Source organism: Rhinolophus ferrumequinum, chromosome 22 (assembly GCF_004115265.2).
Source record: "Rhinolophus ferrumequinum isolate MPI-CBG mRhiFer1 chromosome 22, mRhiFer1_v1.p, whole genome shotgun sequence".
In the NCBI taxonomy this organism is placed as follows: domain Eukaryota; kingdom Metazoa; phylum Chordata; class Mammalia; order Chiroptera; family Rhinolophidae; genus Rhinolophus; species Rhinolophus ferrumequinum.
In genome coordinates, this window is record NC_046305.1 from 12,413,018 (window position 1) to 12,428,122 (window position 15,105).

The following is a 15,105-nucleotide window of genomic DNA, read 5'->3' on the forward strand; positions in this document are numbered from 1 at the left end:
GAATTATTTTGAATTAACCACTAAACAAATTCATAAGCATTATAAATCTTTAAGTTACTGTATAGCTTTAGAAACTTAATGAAGTTCCACAGACATGATCTTGGCTGCACATCAGATCTAGGAAAAAATTCAGGAACTATACAGTATCATAAAGACTTAAAGACAGAAAGGATTTTAAAGGTGATTGAATTCAACCAACTATCTGGTACATGAATCTTAGTATAAACACCCATACTTGGTCATTATGACTGTGAATATCAAGTGACAACTATTTTCAGAGATAGCCCATTTATTTTTGGTGAGCAGTGACTATTAGAAGAACTATTGGAATAAGTGAAATATGTCTACTTGTAGCTCCTCTACCTACTGGTCCTAGCTCAGTCTTTTGGGTTGATACGAACAAGGCTTTGTTTATATTTATCTGCACATTGTAATATTTCCAACATTTGAAAATAGCCATATTCAACCTAAGTCTACTTCTGGATTTTCTAATATTTTTCTATTGATATATTGCCTCTTCATGGGTGATTACCACAATGTTTTTAATCATTGAGGCTTTATCCATTTTCATCTGGTAGGGCCTCTTCTCACTCATCTTTTTCAGGTGTTTCATCATGTTCTTGCTTATTTATTCTTCTATATAACTTTGTAATCTAGCTCTAAAACTATGATTTTAAAAAAAACACAGGGATAATATTAAATTTACATATTAACTTAGAGAGCATGGACATGTTTTTGATGTTGAGTTGTCGTACCCAGGAATATAGGATATAGAATGTCTACTTTAATGCCTTTCAATAATGTTTTATAGTTTGCTCATTTTGCATAGTTTTTGTAAGGTTTATGTCTGAGTATTTTATTTTTTGCTATTTTAAATGGGTTCTTCTTTTCCATTATATCTTCTAACTAGTAACTATTTGTATATATTTTATTGATTTTGGTATAATTTTATATGCTGTGTTACTGTTTTTACTATACTATCAATTGATTCTTTTGGGGTCTCTAGATATTTAATCAAGTCATCTACAAATAGAGGTAGTTTTACCTTTTTTTTTCAATTATGATGCCTCTAATTGATTTTTAAAAATCTAATTGCATTGAATAATTCTTCCAGTTCAATGGTAAATATTAGTGGAGGTAGCAAGCATCCTTTTCTTGTTTCTGACTTTAGCAGGAATGCCCTTAGCACGAAATGTGTTGCCATTGGAGTTGATTTATTGTTTCTTTATTGTTCCTCTAGATATCTCAGACCTTCCACCTGAGGTCACTTTCCTTGTGCCTTAACCTTTAGAATTTTCTTTAATGAGGATCTACTTAGTGTAGGCAAACTCAATTTTTGTTTTTCTGAAAATGTCTTTATTTTACCCTTCTTTTTAAAAATTTTTTACTGGGTATATAATCCTAGGATGATGATATTTTCTCTCAGCGTATTGATTACCCTGTTTCCACTGTTTTCTGAATTTCATTGTTACCAAAATGACAATTGAGAATTTAGCTATCAGTTCCTTTGAAGTTAATCCATCTCTTCTCTCTGGCTACTTTTAATATCTTTTTTTTTTTTTGTCTTCAGCATTTTGCAGTTTCACTCTGACGTGTGTAGATGTGGATTTTTTTTCTTTTCTTTCTTTTTTTTTTTTTTAAAGATTTTATTGGGGGAGGGGAACAGGACTTTATTGGGGGAACAGTGTGTACTTCCAGGCCTGTTTTTCCAAGTCAAGTTGTTGTCCTTTCAATTTTAGTTGTGGAGGGTGCCGTTCAGCTTCAAGTTGTTGTCCTTTCAGTCTTAGTTGTGTCGGGCGCAGCTTAGCTCCAGGTCCAGTTGCCGTTTTCTAGTTGCAGGGGGCGCAGCCCACCATCCCTTGCGGGCATTGAACTGGCAACCTTGTGGTTGAGAGCCCACTGGCCCATGTGGGAATCGAACCGGCAGCCTTCAGAGTTAGGGGCATGGAGCTCCAACCGCCTGAGCCACCGGGCCGGCCCTTCTTTTCTTTTTAAATTTTGCTTGAGATTCTCTTGGTTTCCTGAATCTTTGGCTTGGTATGTTTCATTAGACCTAGAAAATTCTGTCATCATCTCTTCAAATATTGTCTCTATTATATTCACTCTGTTTTTTCATTCTGGAATTCTGAATGAATGTATATTAGAATCTGTCCCCCACGTCTCTTATCTTTTCATGTTTTCTGTCTCTTTGCCTCTCTGCATTACATCCTTGATAATTTCTTCTGGTGGTTCACTAATACCTTCCAGTTCACTAATTTGCTGTTCAGCTAAGTTTAACCTGCTATTATACCTTTCTGTTGAGTTTTAAAATTTAATTGTTGAAGTTCTGTTTAGGTATTTTTCAAGTCTGATCATTTTTATAATTTTTCCATCTTTGCAATCTCTTATTTCTTTAAACAGGTTCACTATAACTTTGTAGTCTATCTGATGATTCTAATATATGCTATATCTGTATAAGGATATTAATTATAGCATTATTTGTAATAGCAAAATCTTCGAAACAATATAAATGTTGATCAATAGGGAATTAGTTTAACAAATTATGGTACATGTATATAATGGAATTCTGTGCAGATAAAGTAGATGTTTATGTAGTGGAATAAAAATCATCTATGATATATAATTGAGAATAGCAGATTATAGAATGTAACATATAATAATCTCATTTATATTAAAATGTTTATATATAAAGCAATCTAGGAAAATATTCAGCACACTGATAGATGTTGTTACCTTAGAGAGTTGAGATGCTTAATTTTTCTGTATTGTTCAACTATTTACAGCAATAATGTGTTATCAGAAAAAAAAGTATTTTCATTTTGGAAAAAATCCTAATATATTGTGAATATTTTTCCACACCATGTGCATATTTCTACAGCATAATTTAAAATTGCTGTAAGCATTTTGTTGTATGGTTTATACCATAATTTATCTACACATTTTCCTATTGTGGGCATTTAGCTTATTTCTGGCTTTTGTTTTATAAACATTGCCATAGTAAACATCTGAAGGATAGTCTTTAGGCAGTATTTGTGTATACTTCTTTGAGGTATTCAACACTGTTGACTCTTTGTGTCTTCCCATTTAACTTTCCTGAGGCCTTTTCATACTTCTGAGGCCTCCTTTGCAGGTTTCTTTTTCTTGTCTAGCACCTTATGTGACCAGGTTCCTGTTCTGCTCTCATGCTCTAGTTAACAAGTTCTTATTTGGTGATGTAATTCACTTTTTTTCCTTTAACTAAATGGATATAACTATTAAATCTTTATCTTTAGCCCAAATCTCTCCATCTAAACTTTAGATCCATATATCCTGCTACTCACAGGTATTTCCCCTTGGATATCTTAGTGGCACCTCAAACTCATGCAGCCTAATCTGAACTCATCTGTCTTCCCCAACCTCCTTGTTCAACTTGGTTTATCATCTGTGAACGGCATTGTCACCTATGTAATACCCTAAACCATAAATCAGGTGTCATTCCAGATGCTGTCTTTCCCTAGCCATCTCATATCCATCCAATCAATCACTGAGAGTTATTGCCTAAATATCTCTTGAATCCTCATCCTCTTCATTCCTGCAACCCTGTGTTGTTTATTTTCTCCTCTTGTTTTTCTTCTTCCCCTTTTCCTCTCTTTCTCTCTCCTTTCCTTCTACTCTCCGTTCCTTCCTCCTCTTTAAATCTCTTCTGTTGCTAGAGTGATTGTTTAAAATGTAAAACATATCAATCAATTTACCCTGTTTCCCTGAAAATAAGACCTAGTTGGACAATCAGCTCTAATGCGTCTTTTGGAGCAAAAATTAATATAAGACCTGGTATTATATTGTATTGTATTGTATTGTTTTGTATTGTATTGTATTATATTATAATATAATACTATAATATAATAATATATTACATTATATTATATTATGTTATATTATAGACCTAGTCTTGTATTATAGTAAAGTAAGACCAGTTCTTATATTAATTTTTGCTCCAAAAGATGCATTAGAGCCGATTGTCCAGCTAGGTCTTATTTTCGGGGAAACACGGTATTGCTATCTCATTGCTTTCAGGATAAAGTTTCTGTCCTGTTGAACTACAGTAATTCTGTTCTCAGGGCCAATCATGTGAGTACAGTATCCTCTCCCTTGTGTTATCTTTTTTCTCTTACGCTCCCTTCAAGAAAAAACTCATTACCTCCTTCAGGAAACCTTCCTGCCCAACCCTCCTTTTCACCCCATCCACTACCAGATCTAGAATAGGTATTTCTATTCTGTGACTATATGTATCTGTAGCATAATCTTGTCCATTAAATTGTAAGCTTTTTAAGGGCAGGGCCCAGTCTTATTAACCTTTGTATCCTTATCATTAGCACAGGGCTGAGTTGCAGGATTTATGCCCATTAAATATTTTCGAATATTTGCTAATATAGTACTAAAATATTTACATACACTAAACTGTAATTATAATATTGTTTTATGTCACAGCACGTTATCAGAGAATTAGTTGACCCTGAAATAGATACACCGGTTAAAGAGGATGAAGAAGAAAGTAAGGAGGATGAGAAACTTGAGAAGAAACAGGAAGAAGAGAAAGCAGAAGTAAGATTATTTAGTATTATTTTTTCTTTCCCTTTATATTTTTAAAGAATTTATATATATGCTATTGAAAATAGAAGTAGTTCATCTGGAGTAAACTCTTCAACTTCAACAAAATGCCTTTCTTCATACACATGTAACCACATCTGAAGACACACTTATCTCTTAAATTTCCAAGGAAAGGGTGTCCATTTTCCTTTCTAAATCCAGCCATTTTTTCATTAAACTTATTCATAACTGTACTCCTCTTAACTTTAAACAACCTCTCACCCTGATGCTGTTTCTATATCCCTTCCTTGCCAGATTTTTCAATATTATAGTAGTGTAAACTCTATGTTCCCACGTCTTCAACTCCTGTTCTAAGCTGCTTTTCCCCTGCTCCAAGGCCCATTTCCACATCTCTGTTTTCCTTACTTTGTCTTCACACGTGCTGGAGCATTAGTAGTAATAAAATCCCTTCCTGGGGCCCTTGTAATAATAACAAAAATACAGTGAAAACTACCAATAAATGAGTGCTGCCATGAGCTCTATGCTTTGCATGTTATCTCTTATCTATACAACACAACTTCAAGATTTAGAGATAAGAAAACTGAAGATCAGAAAAGTTGGCTGCCTTACCCAATATCGTATAACTATAAGTAGCAGAATTAACATTATGCCAGAAAGATCTGGCTCTTCTACTACCTTTGGCTTTCAGAACTCGTTACGATCACCTAACACTCTCCGTACTGTCTTAATTTACATCCCTGATGTTTCTTTTCTGAGAATAGTTTAAATATTGGCATGGCCCCACGCTCTGACCTAGATCCTCTACTCACTGTATATGCAAGGCAACAGAATAAGAATATTATACAACACCTAAGCCTCTTTTGACCAGCATTTTCTGTTTTATTTCTGGTACAGTGCTTGGCATATAGAAGGCACAAAATAAATGGAAAACATTATTTGGTCACTAAATTCTGTCATAACTGTTAAATCTGCAATGCGTTGCCTCCTTTCCTCCGCTTGTGACTTAAATCAGGCCCTTTCCTCTCTATTTTACAAACTCCTGTTTAGCCTTCAAATATCGTATTCTCTGTAGAAATTTCCCTGAGTGTCTAGGCAGAAGGGAGGGCCCTTTTGTGGGTGCACACAGCTCTTGAAACACACCTCTGTGCTAACGGTGGTCATATATACCATCATTATTTTATTGCCTATCTCTCCTACTGTAGTGAGTTCCTGAGGTCTAGAAGAAATCCTCTTGTTTTTCTCAAAGTTATCTCCCCTTGTCCCTACTTCCCCATCCACACTAATTTATCACACAGTATTTGCTGTAAGTCTTCATTAATTAAAGCAAATGGAAAATGAAAGCTTCAGACATCGCACCAGGCAACTTGTCATGCCACCGTACCATACACCAGCCCACTAACAGGTCCTTGGTATTTCTGTGCCCTAGAAACCTTCAACATCTACAGAGAAGGAAAAACTCATTCGATTCATTGGAGAAGATGAAAATATTCATTCTAAACCTCTCTTTGGAGCAGATATATTTTCTTCCTGGGTATGTATCTAAAACTCAAATAGAAAATTCAAAACTAGAGAAAAATCTAGGAAATTTAACATCATGTAAAAATGATATGGAAATAACATAACTTTGATCTCCTCCAAGAAGACCAGGGGCTTCTAAGTAATATATTTTCCTAATTTTTTTTTTTCTACCAGCATCATCCCTGGAAAACTCTCATTCCAACAGCACAACAGCAAACACTTCTCATTCTCTTCTATAAACCTCATTTTAAAATCAGCATCTTCTCTCTCTACTTGATTTAACAATACCTTGGTGAATATTTGACCAATTTTTAAACATATGAATTCAACAGGCTCTATTGAGCACATTACCTCCAACCACAAGAATTATCGGGCAGTTGGAAACCTTTAGACAGTGGCTATGGAAACTCAGCAGGAAAACATTTAAAATTCCTCCAGAGAAAGTTCTAGGACCATGATAGAGGTCTTTTTTTTTTTTTTTTTTTCCCCATATTTTCGCTGCCTTGATATTTATGAAATTCCCTACGGAACTGAAAAATCTTACTGGATTTTGCAATGTTATATACTTAGTGAAGTAAATTATTAATAAAATCAATATAGATAATTTCCTTGATCTTTAACTTTCTTAGGGAAACATGTTTACCCTTCTCTTTATTTTTTTAAACCTTCTTTCCCTATTTCTTTTTGTTGCTATTGCTTCCCCTGCTTCTTCTTTACAGTAACTCTAGTCAAATCTACTCATATGTCCAACTGTAGCATGAATAATTTGGAAGCTGGTATGTTAATGTTACTTGGCTATAGGCAATCCCTATTCTGTTTTGGTGTCAAGAGTGGCCTTAATCACCTACTATATACATATGGATAGTAGAAAAAAATATTCTGGAAGCCTTGGTCCAGAACATCCTGAAGGCGAGTATTCACTGTGGGGACTTCCGGTTCACTCATAGCTTGTATTTCCTTTGTTAGAGACAATCAGCTAATCAGGGTGAATTGGCCCCAAAGTATCTGCAAGCAATGGCTGTCATCGAACACATGCAGGAGAAGTTAATGTAAGTATGAGGCACCACCACGACAGTACGAAGACAAAGGTTGTGGCGGGAGGTTTGGCTGAGACATTCACACTTCTTGGCCGACCTTTGGTTCTCTTGCTTCCTTTATTCTCACTAGTAAGATGGGTGTCTCCAAATCTTCTGCTACAGTCAGCGAACTACACTGCTTTAGTAGGAATGTCTGTCCTTACCCACAGTGGAGATGGAGGAAGTCAAAGTATATATGTATAATATGTGGGGTGGAGTGCAATGTTAAGAGTGATCCAGTTCAGTATGTTTCTAAGGGATGAACTATAGAAATAAATGGAACAGGGAGAAACTACTGTGTGCAAGGAAGAATGTTACCTAACCCCAAAAGTAGGAGGGGCAATATAGTTAAGATGGCCGAGAATGTCGAGAGAGAAGCATAGCCATATAGATATATAACAAGTGCTGTAGTAATTAAGAAGCGCATCTCAAACTGGGTTTCTTGTTGTAAAATCTGGTTTAAGTAGGTGCTGGAAAAGAAGGGAATGAAAAAAGAAAGACTGTGTGTTTCTGGGCACTTGTGCTCAGGATTTAAAAAAAAAAAAGGAAGGACACGATTGCATTTACTTTGTTGGATCACATCAATGAAGAGAAGCCAATATTAACTACTGAAAAGGAGTTCCTTGGATATTGATGGAGAATTTCAAATACCCGAAAGTCAGATTTCACTAAGAAGTGATAAATATGTTGTATTCTCAAATCACAGCATGTGATTTGTTCTCTGACATTACCATCCAGAGTAGCTCCCAGTGCCCCCAGTTCTTGGCTAATTATTGATGTTGCTACCTCCCTTATTTATACCCTTCACCATTAGATAAATTCATCTAATACCACTGCCTTTTTAGAAGAGTTTTTATGTATGAAAGACACTTTTTCAAACCTTTCCATTTTGTTGTGTTTCTCTGTACTTTGTCCACATCAGAGAGGTTGAAAGCAGAGCCAGAATAGCAGAGGAGAAGTTTGATGATGTCAATGAGAAATTTCATTATACTCTTATAAGAAATAAAGAACTGGAGAAAGAACTGGAGGGAATATTGATGAAATCTAGAGCGAAGGCTCCTGAAGGAGAAGGAGGAGAAGAAAAAGAAGATGATGAAGAAAAAGGAGAAGAAGAAGAAATCAAGCCAGTAGAAGGTTCCTCAAAATCTCCAAATAAAGGTGAGAATTGCTTTCTCATTTTCCTTTACTTAGGTTGTATTTGTGGGAAAAAAAACTTGATTGGGTCACTAATATTTTAGAAAAGTATCAATAAATTTAGTGTTGATCTACTAGTTTGTACTTCTCATAGGATTGCACATACATTTAACTATGTATCTATCTTATTCAGACAACTCACAAAAAAGAAAACCAAATGGTTAACAATTATAGACTAGCATACTAACATGAAATACAATTTTTACTTATAAAAATAGCAAAGATTTTTGAAAACAATACAGTGCTGATCAGAAGGGGCAAAGTAATTAGTTTTACAGATAATACTTGTGGGTAGACAGACAGATAAAACCCTTTCAGAAAATAACTCAAGAGTATGTATGGATATACCTTAAAAACAGGCATATACTTTGACCTAATAATTCTACTCTTGAGAATCTCATCTAAGGAAATAATCCTAAATACCGAAAAAAAATTAATGCACAAAGATGTTCCGTGTGTCATTGTATATAATGGGACAAAAGAGAAATAATCTCTCCAATCATGGAATTTTGTCTATTTTTTTGACACTTGTTGGATTTTCTATGATGAAAATAATCTCCTTTATCCTACAGGAAAAACATTTAAGTCTTCATTTTTCTTATCTCTAATTAGTGCTATAATTTGCCTTCAAGCGGTTCTCAATATCCCCAACATTGGAGGCTATTTTTTGATTTTTGCTTTTACCTTCAACCTGTGGTCTGTTCCTAGGACAACTCGTGGTACAAAGGGTAGTACTGGGAAGATACTTACTTTCTATTTTTCGCTGTTACCCCTATTTCCATCTATACCCCCAACAAAGCAGTAAGTTAGCCAGTGTCTCGTAGTCTCTGGCCCCAGGAATGGTGTGTCAACAGTTTGGGGAAAAAGTCTGGGCCCATTTGCTCTCCTGTTAACTCTGAACTGTTAAAATGTTAATTATTCCTAGTGTGACAGTCCTTTAGCTTTAGGTCTGACTATATGTGCAATAATTGTCATGAATTAAAAACATTCGTCTTCTCATATAAAATTTTATCCTGATAATTTGAAAACTGGACTTTTTCCTGACTACAGAAAAATAAATATACAAATCATACAAAGGGCCTACGTGTTAATCTGGAGGGGTTATTTACCTCAATATAGAATGAGTGACTTTAGTTTTGTCCCTTTCCATAAAAGTATTGGAGATTAGGTTAAATCCAGAACAAAAAATTTTAATAGGTACAGGTAGAGGATAACTACGTACAGTTAATCCTCAACCTGCAAAAAATAACCTGCACAAACATCACCTTTCCCTGCCTTTCAGACACCCATCAGAGTCATTGCCAGGGGTCTCAAAAGTAGAGGAAGAGCTTTGCAGAGCTCAGAGGGATTGGCTCCTAAGCAAGGCAGTCCCCATGCCATGCAGGTGACTGGAACATTTTCTCTGGAAAATCCATAAGTTAGACATTCCTTAGGGTTAGCAGGCAGCTCCTTTGAGAGAATGTAGACACCACTGGAGCGATACACGGTGCCATATTTGTACGAGTGTACAGTGAGATCCCTTTTCTCCTCAGAGTTGTGCAGTGAAGGAATGGAAAATTATATACAGTAAAAGAAGGAGTCTTGTGGATGTTGAGTAAAACGAAGATCTGGAGAGAGTAGGGAGAGATATTTATTTTCGTTTTATATAACTGTTTTTCATAATTAGCCAGTCATTGTGCTCTGAGCTGTGAATGAAGAAAGGAATTGAGAGGGTTGTTTTTCAAAGGTGAATGTGATCTCAGGGAGGCCTACATACGATTAGGAGTAGGGAGATACACTTAAAAGTAAGCCCAGGATGTGAACGGGGTGACCAAATATGGGATGGAAGTAGTAGCAGCCAGTCAGAGGATGCAGATTGAGAAGTTTGGTGTCCTGGAGCAGCCAGGGAGAGCAGGCTTGATGCGGAAGGCCTCCTGGGTCCATCCCAAAGGTGGAGTTTGTGTAGGTTCCTTGTACAGGAGACTGGAGAGACTGACCAGGAGACAGAGCAGGGTTGGATCTGGGAGGCTTCTGGATGCTGGCTCTCTCTGAATTTTTTTTTCACCAAGCGTGGGGTATGTACAAGATGGAAGGAGGAAATGTTCTTCCTCTTGCTTTTTGCTCCTTGACCACATATCCCTCTTTTCCAGGACCCAGAACTCAGACAATTAACAGACTATACTTGAACGTTGGAAAAATGCATTTTGAATCCCAGTAACGAATTTAGAGTCAAATTTTTGGCACAGAATCTGTTTGTAGCTTAGCAGTTACTCAGGCAGAACAGAATTTTGAAAATACTTTGTAAAGTAAAAAGTCTTTAGTACATATGAGATAGTGTTACTATAGCACTCTAATTATTTTTGTCTTTTCAGAGGTACAACACAAGGAGGGTTCTCTCAACACCAAATCCAGAGCTGGGACTAAATCCAATAGTAAAATCAAACCCAAGCATCATCCATAGGACGCTGGGGATCACTGTGGCTCTCCTACCTGAACTCACCCCAGCTATCTGTGCTATTGAGCTGACGTGGCTCAATTGGAGGGACTCCCTTTGTAACAGCTATTAGAAAAGCCATGGCATACAACCCAAGAACATTTTCTTTAAAAGTCACAGTGCTGGCTGTAGGGAATCAATGCATTAGTTTATTTCCCAGATTAAAAATAGCGTGTGCAAAACTTTGCTAGCCTCTTCAATTGATTTCCTAACAGATTGGTGAAAAGTGTCTGTTTCTGTCAAGAAAATAATGCGTTTTGAAGACTTTGATCTCTGCAGAGAAGAATAGCAAATAAAAAACATTATTTTTTCAATTTGAGAGGAAGGATCCTGATAATGCTTTTAGGTTTCTGCAGTGTTTTCAGATTTGTTATGATTTCAGGCATTCTTATGTTTTACCTGTTCTTTACAATAACCCTACAAAGTAGGTGGGTGGATGGGGGTAGGGGGGCACTGTTATGCCCATTTCTCAGAAGATGAAACTGAGGCCCTAAATGGTTATAAAACTCCCCACGGTCACAAAGCTGATTGGTGTCAGAGCCTCCAGCTTGCTGGACCCATGCCTAGATTTTCTGACAATGGCCATGTACCACCAGGTCATTGCTCAAATGGTTTCCTGCACAGCGACCAGTGTTGCTGAAGAGCCATCCAGAATTCGCATTTTTTGCTTTTATTGCCTCCTTTGTCTGCTCTCTTCATGACCTTGATTCTTTCCAGGCACTAAAGATGGATTAACCTGCAAAAGTAAGTTGCAAATGGTAAATGCAAGTTCTGGGCAGTCACTTAGCAAGAGTCCCTTCCTGCCTCACTTCTCCTGGGTCACTTGCATCTGCTCTTATCTCTCTGGCTCCAAACACATGTGGTGAGATTTCTGCACCCTCTTTGGCTCCACATGTTTGATTTCCTTTGGATTGAACTCCTAAAATTTTAGACCTTTGGCTATTTCTTCAGCCTCAGACACTCCCCCAACCCCTGACTCCATAGCCCCCAGCCTTATTTAAGCCAAATCCCTGGCCATCATCAAAGTGAATGTGGGATGGGTTTCAAAAATGCTAAGTCTACTAGACGACTCTTTAACTCTGGGGAAAGAAAACATGAAATTCTTTAGACAGTTAGCTGTGCTCATGGCCCAACTGAAAGCCAAAGCTGAGGCGAGTGTCTCACGCTTACGGTTACCACCTGCTGGGACATAGCCAGCCCTACCCTTTTGCTTTCCCAAAACAGATTCTTGCATCCAAGAATCTAGCAAATGTGGGGGCTTTTTGGTGGGGCTTCAGAATACTTTTTTATTAGTTTTTCAGAATAATTTTTTGTTAATTTCTCACTTCAGGGACCTTAGGAAGTTCGATGAGCAAGCTGTCATCCACCAGGCCTGGCTTTTCAGCCCACACCGAGACCTACACCATGCATGTGGACACCACGTGATTCTTTCCCAAGAGATCTGGTCCTACACTCACTTGACACAGGTACTTTCTGGCCTTTCCTAGCTGGAGATCAATGACTCAGCCATGACCTGGGTAACCTACAGTTTGCATTTCACTTTCAAAGACTGCTGGGAATTCTACATGCAGGCCCAAAGGCTCTAAAATGCCATTTTCCCACTTCTGGAATTCCGAGTAAGTGTGCTACCTACCAACAAGGTTTTTCTCACAGAAGCAGAGGAGCAAACGCACTGACACACAAGCCACAGCTCTAGAGGGCATTAGAAACCTCCTAGTCCCAATAGACTCTCCCAAAGAACACCGTAGCAGCCAGGAGCAATCTAATGAGGAGGAGCGTCCGTAGCCATCCAGACATAGTCCCCAAGGACGCGGAATGCAGAGGCACTGGCACTGGCAGTATGGTCCCCAGACGTAGGGGAGTCCAAATGGCAGAGCTCCAGCACCCATCATTTCAAGGTCAATAACCACCAGAATGCAGCAGCTGGGTCTTGAGAGAAGACTTGTGCTGCCGGGACCTTGCAGACAACACCGCCATCAGCTCACCTAGCTTGTCTCTGAGGAATTTGCCTTTGACTATTCACTGTACCCTTTCACCTAGAACACAGTTTCCTGGCAACTTATCCCCATTATTTCCCTCCCATCAAGTCCTCCCACCCCAACAGCTGGTTAACACCTAAGATGCCACAGACCATTCAAGCAGACCCAGAAGTGCCCTCTGGCAAGCTAATGAGAAATTTAAATGTTGACTAGAGCTGGGCATCAGAGCAGACCAACTGGTGGGAGAAACCATCGGTGCTCCCTAGGTACAGAGGCAAAATCTGCCTTTGACCAAAAGAACCATGCTATACGCAATTATTAGTAAAGGTCATAAAAGCCAATATTACATCATTATCCTGGCATTCACTTCTCATTGTTCTGTTTCTGGTTCTGATGATGCCTGAACCAGCATGACCCTACCTCCTCCTCCATTACTCATGCCAACACCTGCCAACCTGAGATCAGGAGCCATTTATATGGGGTGAAACGTGACCACCAACCCTTGATGACTTCTTAACTCCAGTACTCAGTACACTGGGATGTGGGCCAACACAGTGGTGATGCAGAATTCCTGCCACTTCAGGGATGCCCTAATTGTCACTGATCCTATAAATGGCTGGACCATCTATGACCGTGCCCTGGCTGGTCCACAAAAGCAAACTGTAAAACCTAATAGACATTCTAGGAAATCACCTAGGAGTTCCCCCCAATTCTCGTGCTGTCTGTTGCAGCCTCATAAGTGCTTGCTTTCCTCTCTCTGGCACCATGTTCCTGGCTCTGGCAGATTCCATTACCTGCCTTTGGCTTATTTGTATTTGACTGGCTTTTGGATTCCACACTTTGTGTGTTGGCACTACTGCATTGGTGAGAGCTTTGCCTGCTCCTTTGGCTGCACAATCTCCCATTGCCTCCAGGAGAGACTGCTACTCAGTCCTTGGTTTTTAGCACTGCCCCGCCCCCTCCTACCAGTGGCCCCCCCCACACACACACACAGCCAAGTGTGGTCCTTGGGAATAAGGACTGGGGCAACGTCCCTATAACAAGATATGGAAATGTTTTCCAGAACTGGATGAAATAGCCCTTTGAAACCATATCAAAAGTTGTCTCAATATATAGTGATCTTATAAGCAGATTGTTACGTCAATAAATGCATTTGGCACGGTCGTATGGATATGTAGGTTTTGAAACCATCTAATAATCCTGTATAATCTTGGGAAGATGCATTGCTTGGTTCAAGTTGCAGGACATAGCAAAGTTGGGCTGGAATGTGTGGTTTTCCCAGCTGTGGATATAGGTGAGGAGGTGGCCTGGAGACATGACAGAGATGACCCTAAGGCTGGCATCTTATGTACGGCTGTATTATATATACTGCTAGGGAGTTTTTGTTCTGTTTTAGAGGGCAGGAGGGATGGCAGAGGGAAGGACTATTGAAGTGATTGAGAGATAAGAGGGGAGGCAAAGCACCCTTCGTCTTGGGCCTTGTTACTTTTACTTAAACATAGTGAGAAAACAGCCTGTCTCCGACAGACAAAATGCTACAAAAGTTCCTTGGTCCATTGTTAGGAGCTCAGAATACATTTTCTCTCTGAAATAATGTTCAGCAGGGTTATTTGCAGATAACATGAAGAGTAAAGAGGCGGTTTGAAGGAGAAAGAAATCGCCAAATAGCACTAGGAGAGTTACCATCATTTTTCTTTCTGTTTCAGCAACATGGAAATTCCTATTATAAGTAGAATTTTACTAACATGATGGTATTAGTCATATTTTTGTAATGTTAATAATGTTTATAATGTTACTGATTTTTTTTAAAGTTTGTAGAGAACTCACTTTATGTCTCAGTCTGCTTTCTTATTTACTTGGCTAATTTTTTATGTATATTTTTATATATATTTATATATATTTTTATGTATATTTTTATATATTTTGTATATATTTCTGATTGTATAAGGCAACTTAATGGAAAATGAGACAAAGTATAGAAATGTATTCATATTAAGGAATATCTGTACAAGAGAATACTTCAGAGCATGTATAGGTCACATAATGCTATTACTATTTGAAAAATAAGCAAGCTGGTCAATTCTATACTGAAAACACATCAGCTGCATATTTATAGTGATGCTTCCTCAAAATTTAAGCAACATGTATTAGATAAATGTTTTTGCCCTTTTATTTCTGTATTTTAAAAAGGAGTCTCCATAAAAAGAGGGTCCTTTAAAATTCTTTAATTACGTGTAAATTTTATATCCAGCCCAAGTACATCCTTTTACTTTCATTC

General features: G+C 37.9%; 2 protein-coding genes across 2 annotated transcripts in view; both read left to right on the forward strand.

Moving 5' to 3' along the window:
* The window catches only part of AXDND1 (axonemal dynein light chain domain containing 1), a 55,568-nt gene extending 44,538 nt beyond the window's left edge, over positions 1 to 11,030 (forward strand). The window contains exons 22-26 of the mRNA XM_033091993.1: positions 4,468 to 4,581; positions 6,014 to 6,118; positions 7,072 to 7,154; positions 8,104 to 8,339; positions 10,727 to 11,030. Coding sequence (XP_032947884.1) covers positions 4,468 to 4,581; positions 6,014 to 6,118; positions 7,072 to 7,154; positions 8,104 to 8,339; positions 10,727 to 10,815 — 627 coding nt within the window. The 3' untranslated portion in view covers positions 10,816 to 11,030. The remainder of the gene's footprint in view (positions 1 to 4,467; positions 4,582 to 6,013; positions 6,119 to 7,071; positions 7,155 to 8,103; positions 8,340 to 10,726) is intronic.
* Positions 11,031 to 12,304: 1,274 nt separating this feature from the next.
* Positions 12,305 to 15,105, forward strand: part of TDRD5 (tudor domain containing 5) — a 67,434-nt gene continuing 64,633 nt past the window's right edge. Inside the window, exon 1 of the mRNA XM_033091990.1 lies at positions 12,305 to 12,314. The gene's annotated coding sequence lies outside the window, so the exon portion shown is untranslated. The remainder of the gene's footprint in view (positions 12,315 to 15,105) is intronic.